Source organism: Crotalus tigris, unplaced genomic scaffold, assembly GCF_016545835.1.
Source record: "Crotalus tigris isolate CLP2741 ecotype Arizona unplaced genomic scaffold, ASM1654583v1 scf7180000017639.5415321, whole genome shotgun sequence".
Taxonomy (NCBI): domain Eukaryota; kingdom Metazoa; phylum Chordata; class Lepidosauria; order Squamata; family Viperidae; genus Crotalus; species Crotalus tigris.
Genome location: NW_024096532.1, coordinates 2,097,939 through 2,111,915, shown reverse-complemented (window position 1 = coordinate 2,111,915; position 13,977 = coordinate 2,097,939). Strand labels below are relative to the sequence as shown.

Genomic DNA, 13,977 nt, shown 5'->3' with positions numbered 1-13,977 from the left:
TAGTTTTGCTTAATGACTGTGATGTTCACTTAATCACCACAAAAAAAGATTGCAAAATCGGGTTGGTCACACGGATGGCCTGTTTTTAAGACTGTCATGACTTTCAGTCACGATGGGCAGGCTCCATTATGGTTGTAATTTGAGGACTACCTGTATGCATAGCTATTTTACATAGCTACCAGGACATCTTTAAATATTCTTTTTTCTTTTTTCCACATCTCCCAGAAACAGAAAATCTTGGTGTCTTGCAAGCATGTATATCTTTATTTTTAGTTGCTGACTTTTTTTTTACAACAAAATACCTGTATATTGCTGACTACAAAATTTACACAAACATTATCACAACTACACTTAAACAGTGTTTTAGTTCTTCTTCTGCTCCCATAGGTCCCCTCAAGCAATTTTTTTGAAGATGTTAGTTTTGTTGCCTTCCTGTTATGATCAAGCAAAGAGACCAGTGAGTCCAAACTGTATTTTTCCTTTGATATTGAAATCTTGTAAGTAGATTGCCCAATTCTGCTCAGGGAAAGAAAAATATTTTAAATCCTAAACCTTGACAAGTGCACAGTGGCTGGAGAGAGGGTAATTTTTAAAACTGCAATGTTTATGGCTGCCTATCTCACACAGTGGCTTATAACAGACAATACAGGTAATGCTTGATTTCTTGCCACAGCTGAGCTCCAAATTTCTATTGCCAAGCAAGACAGTTGTTAAGTAAGTTTTGCCCCATTTTACCACCTTCCTTGCCACAGTTGCTAAGTGAATTGCTGCAGTTGTTAAGTTCGTGACCCAGGTTGTTAAGTGAATTTGGCTGCCCCATTGCCTTTCCTGTCAGAAAGTCACAAAAGCTAATCACGTGACCCTGGGATGCTACAACCATCATAAATATGAACCAGTTGCCCAGCATCTAAATTTTGATATCGTGACCCTGCGGATACTGCAATGGTTATTAAGTGTGAAAAACGGTCAGGTCCTTTTTTTCAGTGCGATTGTAACTTTGAACAGCCACTAAATGAGTGGCCGCAAGTCGAGAACTATCTACAAAAACAACAAAGTAAAACTAAAACAAACACTAGCTTGGACTAACATAGGGGCCTTCAAACTTGGCCCTTTTATGACTTGTGGACTTCAACTCCCAGAATTCTTCAGCCAGGCACACTGTATATCCCCTTTGCAGAAAATAATATGGTTCGTTATATCCTGATTTCTGTGTGCCCTGTTCTTCTTTTTCAGAAAAAGAGTAGCAGAGATAGCCCTCAACTTATGACTAGTCATGTAGTGATTGATCACAGTTACAACAGACCTCCCGGAGGAGGGAGTTACTTATGATCTGGTTCTGAAGTTCCCACGACTGCCCATCCAGTGGTGGGATTCAGATATGTGAGCAACCGGTTCTCTGTGTGGATGCCGCTTCTGGAAGTCCATTCTGGGCCTGGGCAACAAAAAACTAGCTACTGGTTCTGCCAAAGTGGTGCGAACCGGCTGAATCCCACTTTGTCCATCCCTCCGTGATCACGTGAGACTGCGTGTTGGTACTCCACCACCGGCCCACATTTATGGCCACTCATAGCATCCCATGGTCACGTGACCATGTTTTGCAATGTTGCTGCCCGAAACTGGCATGTACTTCTCGCTTTCATCAAAACTGGCCCATGGAAAACCATTGGTTCCGTTAACAACTGCAGTGTTCGCTTAAGGATTGCCACAGAAAAGGTCATAAAATTGGGTTGGTCACATGGGTATTCCCTTTTACGACCATCATGACTTACAAACATGATGGGCAGACTCCATTGCAGTCCCAAACTGAGGACTATTTGTAATCCTCTACAAAGACAAGAGATCCAAGAACCAAGGCCAGGTTGACGTCCATTTGTTGGTTTTATTGCACTAATCTTGCAAGACTCTTTGGGCAAACAATGTCCTTATATTGTCCCCACCCGTTATGTCATGGTTAGCTGTACCCATCTTAACAGTAATTTCCCTTTTGTTCCAAAATGATCCATTGGGTCATCCCTTCAAAGTATTTCCTTACCTAAATAAAAATACAGAATGACCATAGGCAGGCAAAGTAACAATGGGAGCAAGAACGACCTCTGACTTCCTGCTGGCTTCCCCATTGAGGGAAGGGGAGCTAGAGAGCATTGGAAATAATGATCACACAATTTCTTTTTCTACCTTCTCTTTCCTTTCCCCCTTTTTTCTCTGCATTTTTTTTATTTTGCAGTTGCATAATCTAATCTTTAATAAAATTATTAGGGGGGGAAATAAATCACAATCACATGACCACAACTAATCACAGCGATGCTGTGGCAGCTTTAACTTTGTGAATATATCCTGACAAAGACAGTAATAGAAGGGAAATTGGAGGTCTTCTAGTCTAGGGGTCCCCCACCCCCAGGCCGTGGAGCCGTACCGGGCCACGGCATGCCAGCAATTGGTCCACACAAACAAGAAAAGTCCCATCCGTGGATGCAGGCAGCATTCAAAACCACGCCCCCTCTGGTCCGCGGAAAAACCTCCATGGAACCGGTCCCTGGTGCCCAAAAGATTGGGGAACTCTGTTCTAGTCCAACCCCCTGCTCAGGCAGGAAACCCCATACCATTTCAGACAAATGGCTGTCCAATCTCTTCTTAAAAACTTCCAGTGTTGGAGCATTCACAACTTCTGGAGGGAAGTCGTTCCACTGATTAATTCTTCTAACTATCAGGAAATTTCTCCTTATTTTTAGATTGCTTCTCTTCTTGATTAGTTTCCATCTGTTGCTTCTTGTTCTGTCCTCAGGTACTTTGGAGAATAGCTTGACTCCCTCTTCTTTATGGCAGCCCCTTGAATATTGGAAAACTACTATTATGTCACCCCTCTTCCTTCTTTTCATTAAATTAGATAGACCAGGGGTAGGCAACCTTGGCTCTTTTATGACTTGTGGACCGCAACTCCCAGAATTCCTGAGCCAGCTATGCTGAGGGGAAAGGGAGAGATTTCCCAGCTGAGCCATGCTGGCTCAGGAATTCTGGGAGTTGAAGTCCACGAGTCATAAAAGAGCCAAGGTTGCCAACCCCTGAACTAGACAAACCCAATTCCAGCAACCGTTCTTTATATCTTTAGCCTCCAGTCCCCTAAATAGTGTGAAAATCTTTGAAATTTTAATTATATGGGAGCAATGGGTCTTGGATTTTGTATGGATTCTTTAAGTTAGCAGATTTGAGGTACCCTAATTCAAAAATGTTTGCACTATGTTGCATCGTTCAGACTAATTGAACGTTACGGACAAACTAACAGGAGAATTTTAACAATCTATAGGTGGTCTTCAACTTATGACCACAAATGACCTCAAAATTTCTGTTGCTAAGCAAGATAGATGTTAAGTGAGTTCCCCCCACCACATTTTATGACCTTTCTAACCGTTTCTAAGTGACTCTGGCTTCCCCATTGACTTTGCTTGTCAGAAGGTCACAAACGGTGATCACATGATTTTGGGAGACTGCAATCATCATAAATATGAGTCAATTGCCAAGCATGTGAATTTCGATCACATGATCATGGGGATCCTGCAATGGTCATATGTGTGAAAAATGATCAAAAGTCATTTTTTTCAGTGTTGTTGTAACTTTGAATGGTCACTAAATGAATTGTTAAATCGAGGACCTGGGAAAGGCAGATAACTGTTCATTTAGTGGCTGTTCAAAGTTACAGCAGCATTGAAAAAAAATAACTTATGACCAGTCGTCACACTTACAACCATCATAGCATCCCCCCAGTCGCATGATCAAAATGCAGGTGCCTGGCAAACCACATGCATTTATGATGGGTTCAGCATCCTAAGGTCACATGATCACCATTTGCGACCTTCCCAGTCACTTCAAACAAGGAAAGTCAACAGGGGAAGCCAAGTTCGTTTAACAACTATGTGATTCACTTAACAGCTGTGACAAAAAAAGTCATGAAATCAGGTGTGACTCACTTAACAGAAATGTTGTTTAGCAATGGAAATTCTGGTCCCAATTGTGGTTGTTAAGTCAAGGATTATCTATGCAAAGAAAGTTATACACACATACGCCGTGATATCCCCATAGAATGTAAAGTTTGCAATAGTGGCAAATATCTATAGCTCAGGTTTAGGATGAGGGTGAAGGTTTGTTCTCCCAGCTTGTGGGTTGGTTTCCAGACATTTTGTTACCAGGTTAGGTAACATCTTCAGTGGAGTTTAGGGGATGTCAGTGTCAGTGCTCCTCTGTTTATAAGGGCTTTGTGTGGTTAGTGAGTGTTGTGATGGGTCAGGTCTGGATGTGTCAAGTGAGGGACTTGTGATGGGTCAAGTGAGAGTGTGTCAAGTGAGGGTCTTGTAATGGGTCTTGTGATGGGTCAGGTGTGGGTGTGTCAAGTGAGGGTCTTGTGATGAGTCAGGTGTGGGTGTGTCAAATGGGGGTCTTGTGATGAGTCAGGTGTGGATGTATCAAGTGAGGGACTTGTGATGGGTCGTGATGGGTCAAGTGAGGGACTTGTGATGGATCAGGTGTGGGTGTGTCAAACGAGGATCTTGTGATTGGGGTCACCTGTGGGTATGTCAAATGAGGGTCTTGTGATGGGGAGGTTACATTATGTGAAGGTCATTGGGAAGTGAAGTACTGGTGGGGGGGAGCTTATGTGAGTTGGTTGGAGGTCAGTACTGTCTCTGGTTGGCTGTGTGATTGATTTGGATTCTGAGGCTGGATGTAGGTTGATGTGTCTGTTGATGGAATTGCTTGTGGAATGCCAGGCTTCAATGAACTCAGTGACACTGACATCCCCTGAACTGCTGAAGATGTTACTTAGCCTGTAGGGAAACTTTTGGAAACCAATCTACAAGCTTGGAGAATGAACTTTCACCCTCAGAATGTAAAGTTCACAACTACAGTGAAAACTATTTTTCATTGTGTTTTATTCCCCATAATAGCTTTCCCATCTGGAAGGTGTCCTATTCAAAGTTCCTAATATTGGTGAAGCCTATCTGGTAATGTGACTTGGATGATGGCTGATCATCGGTCTCTGTCCTAATCTCAACCCTTCCTTCTGTCACTGCTCTGCAGGGTGCCGGTGTGATGTCTGTCTACCTCTTCACCAAACGTTATGCCGAAGAGGAAATGTATCGCCCACACCCGGCCTTCTACCGTCCGCGCCTGAGCGACTGTTCTGACTACTCGGGTCAGTTCTTGCACCCTGAAGTGTGGCACCGTGGACGCAGTCCCTCTGACATCTCCAGTGATGTTTCCATCCAGATGACTCAGAACTACCCACCAGCCATCAAGTATCCTGAACATATGCACATATCAACATCACCTTGCTAGACCTGCCATAGAACATGGTGGACAAGGAGCCTGGCCTTTGCTTGTAGACTATGTTCTCCAATCTCTCCAGCTCCCCCTGAGGCTGCCCTACTAATGGGGACCTCTTTCCTCCTTTGAAGACCTTCTACAACCTGCTTTGCTATAAATGCCATCTCTGTCTGTCTCTCTTTCTCTCTGTCTCTCTCTCTCTCTCTTTCCCTTTTTCCCATTTCCTCCTTCTCCAGCTAGTGGGAGTCTTCCAAGCCACCTATGGAATTGCTGATGCTCCTGTTGGAAAACTGTTTTCAGTTCTGGCTTCTTCCAGGAAGCTGCAGCATCCAACGGAAAATTCTTCCTCACCCTTTTCTACCTTCCTGACCCTCCACAGACCAGTGGAAGAAGCGGCACGAAGGAACATGTTTTCCACTTCTGGGGATGCGGCCTCAAATGTTTTCTCCTTTCACTCAGTTGGAATCGCTACCAAGAAACAGCTCACCAAGCATGCTTCCCTCAATGTTCTCCCCCAAGATTTGACAAAAATTGGGTTGCGAAACCATCTCTACTTTTTTCAGATCTCGAGAGGAAGAACTACCAACTGCTGTTTTTTTTAATCAATTCCTGATCGGAGAGGTTCAGTGTCCCCACCTTATCAAACAGCACATAACGGCTTTACTGTTATTGGCACCGTATTTAGTTTTCTGACAGGAAATGGCATCTTATTTTATTTTCCTCCATATCCAAAAAGCCTAATTTCTCCAGCTTTATGCACCTGCAAACAGTAATCTTTCCACGTGTTTTAGATATATATATATATAGGGATACCATATTAGTTTGTCTTAGAATGGCCTGGTCCAAGGAAACATCTTGCTGGGGTTTTTTCCACTGCAAGTAGTCCTCAACTTATGACTGCAACTGAGACCAGAATTTCCTTGCTAAGCAAGTGGTTGTTAAGTGACTCAGCCTGATTTTATGACTTTTTTTGCCATGGTTGTTAAATGAATCACTGCAGTTGTTTAGCGACTCACCCAGTCCTTAAGTGATTTGGTCTTTCCCTATGAACTTTGCTTCTAGGAAGCTGGCTGGGAAGGTCACAAAATGGTGGCCACATGACCCCCAGGGATGCTGCAACGGTGGAAAAGAGATGTCGGTTGCCAAGCACCTGAATTTTGATCATGTGACCATGCCACAAAAGTTGTAAGAGTAAGGACTGGCTGTAAGTCACTTTTTCCAGTGCTTGTAACTTCAAACAGTGGCTAAACAAAGGGTTGCAAGTCGAGGATTAACTGTATTCTGGAATGAAACAAGCTCTGAGGTTGTTGCTAGATGGATCTAGCTCTGGGAAAAAAACAGTTTCCCTAAGTTTTTTCCCAATACTTTTTCATCTACAAATGAATTGTAGTTGGAAGCTACATACCTCCCACCTCTGTAGTTTTCTGTATCTTAAATTCAGTTCTTGCTCCTTCATTCTCATCTTCTAGATGGGGGTGTCCAACCTTGACAACTTTAAGACCTGTGGACTTCAACTCCCAGAATTCTGGGAGTTATCCATGAATTTTAAAGTTGCAAAGGTTGGACATCCCTGTCTAGATTCTAACAACCAATGACTAGGCCACTTTTTTATACAGTCAACCAACCCAAGTTTTTGATATTGCTTCCAAGCCTATTCCTGAAACCTTTGAAATAATGGGGCATCATCCTGACAGGCTAATAGATGGATCCTATCAGGAGTATTTTTCCTGCAATCTCTGTTCTAGCTAACATCTAAAACTGCTCCAAAGCTTTGCATACCATTTGCCTTTTTGTTGACTCAACTTCCTGGCTGTTTCTCCATTTTCTTCAGTATTAACGCAGAACCGACTCTACAGGTTGTTCTTCAAGAGACCTTTTTGAAGGCATTTTCATTCGGACCCCCCATCAATAAGAACATCTAATATATCATTACAAAGGGGTGAGGAACTAACAGTGTCTTCCAGCCATCAATGCCTCAAATGCCACCTCCATTTTAAGCGTCCTGGCCTTGTGGGCCACAGATCGAAGTTTCTTATAACGCAAGACTCTCTTCAGCAAGGTGAAAACCACATTAAAAAAAAAAAAGAATCACAAACAGAAAACCCACACCCACAGAGAAAGAATTTAGTAATTTCTCCTTTTTATTTCAGGCATCATTCATTTTTGGTTTGCCCAATTTATCTGTGCCATGGCTGCTGCTTTACTGCCTTCTCCGTTTTAGTTTCTTCTTAAAATTATTTATATTTTTGGGGTGTCTGCTCCTTCGCTCTTAATTTTAAATTAACCCCATTTTCATCTTCCTTCCTTTTAATTGTCTTCAACTTTCAATTCCTTACAGATTGTATTGCTGGCGCAGACATCTATAAGCATTCCAGAGGCTCATGTTTTCCTTTGTCTGATCTAATTTATTTTTTGTAATATTCCATTGTTTTAATATATATCCATTATCATTTTAAACACACACACACACACACACACACACACACACACACCTCTTTCCCTGTTCCTCTTTTCTCTCTTCAGTTACTCCTTTCTAGCTCCTGTCTGTGGACTGTTGAGCCAAGAAGAACCAAGTATTGAAAAGTGCAGTGAAATTTGGAAGAAAATACTATGATAAGCAAGCTTGCCATTAGAATTGCTGGATAAAAAAGGGAGGGAAAGAAAAATAGAGTGCATTTGGTGGAAAAGTGAAGGCAAAACGAGTAAGAGAAAAAGATGTGAGGAATCTTGGTAGGTGTAAGAGGGGCTATTTTTATGGAAATACAAAATGCTTTTGATGCTAATGAAATACAGGTAGTCCTCGAATTATAACCACACGGAGGCCAAAACTTCCGATGCCAAGCAAGACAGTTGTTAAGTTTTCCCCATTTTACAACCTTCCTTGCCATAGTTGTTAAGTGAATCACTGCAGTTGTTAAGTTGGTGCCATGGTTGTTAAGTGAATCTAGCTTCCCCCAGTGACTTTGCTTGAATTCTGATCACAGAATTGCAGTGGTCGCAACTGTGAAAAATGGTCATAAGTCACTTTTCTTCAATGTCGTAACTTTGAACGGTCACTAAAAAGAATGGTTGTAAGTCGAGGACTACCTGTCCTTCATCTCCACCTCATGCGTCCATCTTGTGTAGGCCAATAGGATGCCATTTTTCCTTAGTGATTTTTTTTGTTTCTCCAGCCTATTTTCCTGTCCCACAGTACAAGCAAGGGGGGGGGGCGGGAATTGTTCCATTTTCTTTACAAGGAATGAGAAAGGAACATGGTCTTATTGGATTAAGTGGCTCATCCATACCTATTTTGCAAAAGAAATTCCCAAATACAGAAGTTTTCCCCTTTATTTGCAATGCAGCCTCCTTGGGAGAAGCAAAGGCCATCCTGCTCCTTTTTACCCAGTATGAAGCGATGGCAATCACCTGCATTAGAAGGCTATTGAGCAAACCAACGGGCCATGTGTGCAGACACCGTAGAAGTAGGAAGAACTGGCAAATCATAAGGATTGGTGAAGGATAAAGAACATCAGATTCCTCTGAATGGATTTCAAAAAGGAGAGGAAGGAAAAAAAATGCTGCAGATTCAGATTTGGCACACAAACAGCCTTCTGAATCTCTCTCCCCCCCCCCCCCAGGCATGTCTCATCCTGCTGCTGTGTCAGCATCAACTGCAGCTCATTTCACCTTCAGGTAGTGTGTTGGAGATCACAATCCAGCACAAGATCTATTTCGTGCACTTGCTTTTTCCTTGTCCTCTCTCAAGGGCATCTCTGCAGGTCTTCTTATTTGCCATTTCCTTCTTCATCCCAGCCTCGTAGCTTATTCAAAGGAAAGAAGGAGTTGCTAAACTTGCTCTGTTGCAATATATAAAAAGAACGATTTCCTCTCATGCTTCCCACAACAATTCTGACAAGTAGGCTGGGCAGAGAGACGGTGATCGACCCAAAGTCAACCATTGAATTTCCATGGCTGTATATAGTGACACTATAATACATTCTAATCTTGGGTTGGGGTTGGGTGGGGGAACGGGACTGGAATATGAATTATGGAAACATCTGCCCTCTAGGAGGCGCTGTGAATGAATGGGAACTCTACAAATTACTCTTTGCCCTGAATTAAGTTTCCAGTCCTTTTGATCTCATAGCTCTAAGAAAACATTACTGTGATAGATATATAGTAATATTGATTTCTGCTTGCTATTTAAAGGCTGCTTTTTTTCAGAAGAAGGACCGTGGCATAGATAAGAGGAGCAAACCACTGTAAACTTTGCATGGCAGAGTCTGAAGGTTTTTGGGTATGTTCTCCAGATTTTGTGTGGCTACGGTCAGGATCACTTCTCCTAAGCAGACCCATTCTGTTTTTATTTGTCTTGAACATTCTCCTTAAGCCAGTCCATACAACCCCCATGAGTGCAAAATATTCTTTCACAACTGAGAATAAATCTATATTGTTCTAGAGGTTCACAAGAGGCATTCAGGTGGGATCATCTCTTGATTGGTAAGCAGGAATAATGAAAGGGAAGACAAGACCATAGATTTTCCAAATTTTTGTTCATCACCTGGAAAACTCTTCATCCTGGGCCAGTGGTTTTCCTTTTGGAACACAACATCTGGCCTTGGTGAAGCTGTGATTGGACAACTAGGAAAATCCTGATCATAGCCAAACATTCATAGAAACTGTAAAGTAGGAGTCCCCAGCCCCTGGGCTTCAGCCCCAACCCCTGGGCCATGCAAGTGGTGAGTGAGTGTGTGTGTCTGTGCATGCAGCTCTATTTGCATGAGTGATGGCTGCTTGCATTCGTGCACAACTCCATTTGCATGAGTAGTAGCTGCATGCACCCACTGCTCATGCAAATGGAGTTGTGTGCACTCATGCGAGTGCCTGCTGCTTGCACAGAACTGTCCCCTCTCTCCCCCCGCCAAGCCTGAAAGGTTGGGGACCGCGGCCATAGGGAATCTGTAGATGTAAGAACTTTCCAGCAGACATGTTAGCAAGTAATCAAACACCGAGTAACATTGCTGTGGGATTAAAGTGGTTTTACCATTCAGTCCTATGCATATTTACTCAGACATTACTCAGCTACAGAAAGCTAAAAAGAATTTCTTGTTCTTAAGTAGGGCTTAAGTGAATTTAGTCACAGATATCTAAAGCCCCAGCCAGTGAACCTGCTGGAATCCTATGACAGCATATTCAATCATGCTTTTTTAGAAAACAACTCTTCTAAATAAATAAGCATATATTCTTTATTTTATATGTTTTTAATGGATGTCTATGAAAATATTCATTGATGTCATATTTATTTAGGATTGCAGTCTCGTTTATGATAAGGAAATTTTTAGGAAAAAGGTTTATTGCTTGTATCTCCTTGAAAATTATTAAAGACTCAGAATATTCAAATTAAAAAAAAGGCAATGTTTATATCACCAGACCAATTCCAAAATACACGTAACAGCCATAAGCTCACAGAATGACAGACGAGAGCTTTGAATGCAGGAATTGTGTTTTTATAGGGAAAAATATATCATATTCTGATTGTTTACACAGAAATAAATCCCACTAAAGTGGGCAGCTGTGTCGTGTAGTAATCAGGTGTGTAGAATCTCGCAGCTTTGTATACGCTTGCTAACACATGGAAGATTAAGGAATACAGGCTGTGAATGAAAATTCACACCCACAAGCAAGTGCAAAGATGCTGTGAAAAATAAAAAGAGTGCCCACTGGTTTCTTCCCACGTTTTTCTAACTGGTCGTTTGTGGGAAGGTCATCCTTTTGTGTCCCGTGGCTGATGGGCAAGAGGTACGCTTCCAGCTGATTCCTGCCTCTGAAATACAGCAACAAAATTGACAAATCAACATTGCAATCTTGGCTGTCAGGAATCCCTTTGAGAGATGGGTCCAAGCACATTCAATTAAAGCAGTGGTTTATTTTCTCAGGCTTCTGTCCCATTCCACACACACATCCCAAACCACCCAAAACCAGGAGCCCTTCATAGCATCGTTTCCAATTAATGTGTTGCATTAAAAGGCATATGTTTTCGGGAGCTTCTGATCAGCGACTAAGCATGGCTCTTCTCCTACAGGGTTGGCACAAAATTCAGGGATTGCTGAGACAGCTTAAAGGAGGGAGGCTTTGGAAAGAGAAAGCTTTTAGCAGCTCTGGATGTAAGGCACTGAAAAATAAGGAAGGTGGGAAATCAGAAGGAACAGTAGGAAGGAGACGGGTCATTAAGCAAAGTGACTGCAATATAAGTCTTGCCTGCAAGTCCTTTGCATTGTGTATTCTGACTCAGGAATAAACCTTTGGGTTATTCAGGGTTCAGACAGCATGACCAGACAACTGCATCTGTTGTATTTGCTGATTCACCTCTGAATGAGGGGTGGAGAGACGTTGTCCATTGGTTATGTGTGGCCTTGGATCATTGCTTCAGGGGTTCAGCACCCTAGCAGCCATCAAGGGGTGCTTAAGGCTGGGTTTACAGGAGACAGGTACAAACTAGCCATCCAGATTTCAGCTGAGTGTATTGTTAAGCTACTGTATCTGAGCTGAACACTAGATGGCATCCAAGAGATAGTATTTATCTCTTTGCTGCTGCATCTAGAGGTCATCTAGGGTTTTGCAATCTAGATAAGGCAGCATATGACTGTGTGATCCTGTTTTTGTGGCTAGTTTAAATTTCAGCCTTTTATGTGAACCCAGAAATTAGAACATGTCTATGTACCGTGGCAGCACAATCCCAAGTATATGCAGATCAAGAAAGGACAATTACTCCTCTTCACCTATCCATGTTTTTCCTTGTGCGAGCTTTCTAGAGCATGCAGAGGAAAGGGAAAACTTCAAATAAATATGGCAGTCTGATTTCTGAGATGCTCCCCAGGAAAACACCTGGGGAGAACTTCTGAATGTAACTTTTAAAGGTGCAAGTGTCTTTTCAGAACCTCAATTTTCTAACTCTGCATTCATGATTTCCTGCAGAAAAGAGCTGAAAGCAGCAAGAGGAAAGCTTTTATTTTTATTGTGCTTGGAAAGAGCAGGGCTCATGTGCCTTTTTAGATGAAATCGAATAATTGAGTCTTTCATCAATCCTACATCTCATGGCTGGGAAATATGCACCTGTTCAGCTTCCATCCAATCTAGAACTGCTAAGACACAAAAATTCTGCAAGAGGAATAAAGATGATGCCTTTGGCTCGTGGATTTTGACACAGAGAGAAAAAAAACGTATTTGTCAAGACTTGGGTTCCACATGCATGGAGCTAAATATTTTACACAATAAGACTTTCAAGGGCTAAAAGCCATCTTGTACATTTACACAGATAAAAGAGAAGAGGACTTGGGGATGTCAGCACTGAGATTAGAAGGATGGCTTGGGAAAAAATGTATATGATCAAGCCATATACTTCCCTAAAGTAAAATATTGCTATTCGTAGCAATTTGATCACATTAAGGAAGAAACAGAAATATTCTGCTTTGTGCAACACACACACACACATCTTGATACCAGCCCAGCATTTTATTCTCTATTAATAGTAAAGTTAAACAGAATGAAAGTTCAAATTTAAATCAAGTAGAGAGCTGCTATTGTGGGGGAAAAAATGGAATCTGCAACAAATGAGGCAGAGCCACAGTGCTGGTTTTGAGAGACACTAATGTTATTTTCTTAGTCTGCATCCTAGATTTTTGGTTGAATGGGGTAGGGGACAAGGGGATCCTAAGGGGAGGGGTTTAATGAACAAAAGAACCTGGGTTTTTTAAAAACAATTACAAGGAAATTGTTATTAATTACTATGGTTATTATTAATACAGTGTCCCAACCCCATCTCCCTCCTTGCAATGAGGAGGGATTGGGACAACAAAATATTATTTACTCTGTATTATACTGTAAATACAACTTCAATAAACTTTATTTCAAACAAAACAAGTTGGCATCGTTATGGCTACGGAATTCCCTGCTTGGTGGGATCCTAACAAATTCCAGAGTGGATAAGGCTACAAAAATCTACCCAATGGATAGGAATTTCTTTTAGCCCCAGGGCTGTAAGTATGGATCATAGAGAGCCAGTTTGATTTAGTGATTAAGGTACAGGCCTAAAAAACCAAGAAACGGGGGTTCTAGTTCCACCCATGAAAGCTGGCTGGGTGCCTTTGGGCCAGTCACTCACTCTCAGACCAACCCATAGGGCTGGAAGGAGGAAGGAGTTATGTTTGCTGCTTTAAGTTATGTATATGAATAAATGAAAGAAAAAAAAAATAAAAGAAAGAAAAAAGAGAAAGAAAGAAGTAGGCTATAAATAATAATAAAAAATAAGAGGTACCTTCTTTCATTGGTCCACTTATTCCAGGGCAGAACCAGCAGAATTTTGATTCTCTGTGGAGAAAATTTACAGAAGGCAGGAAAAGTGTTTCCCAAAATTGGAATGAGAAAGGATTACTGTTATCAGAAAAGGGAGAGTGGGATCTGGGTCAGTTGCGTGGGTTGGGGGACAGGGACCTTTGGGCTCTTGTCTAGGGGGACCCTTTCTCCGCAGAGCTCAGGGGAGCAGAAATCCAGAGAGGCTGGAGGTCCATCAACTTTCTCATTCAACGTAAGGGAGCATCAAGAACCACTCAGCCTCCTAGCAAATATAGAAGGGGTTAATGGTCACCATGGCAATGAGCTGGGAATGTGGTACCTTGGATGCAC

The 13,977-nt window shown here is 42.1% G+C and overlaps 1 protein-coding gene across 1 annotated transcript in view; it reads left to right on the top strand.

Annotated features, from left to right (window-relative positions):
- The window catches only part of CACNG7 (calcium voltage-gated channel auxiliary subunit gamma 7), a 49,165-nt gene extending 35,188 nt beyond the window's left edge, over positions 1 to 13,977 (top strand). The window contains exon 6 of the mRNA XM_039335111.1: positions 5,068 to 13,977. Within this exon, the coding sequence (XP_039191045.1) occupies positions 5,068 to 5,325 (258 nt within the window). The 3' untranslated portion in view covers positions 5,326 to 13,977. The remainder of the gene's footprint in view (positions 1 to 5,067) is intronic.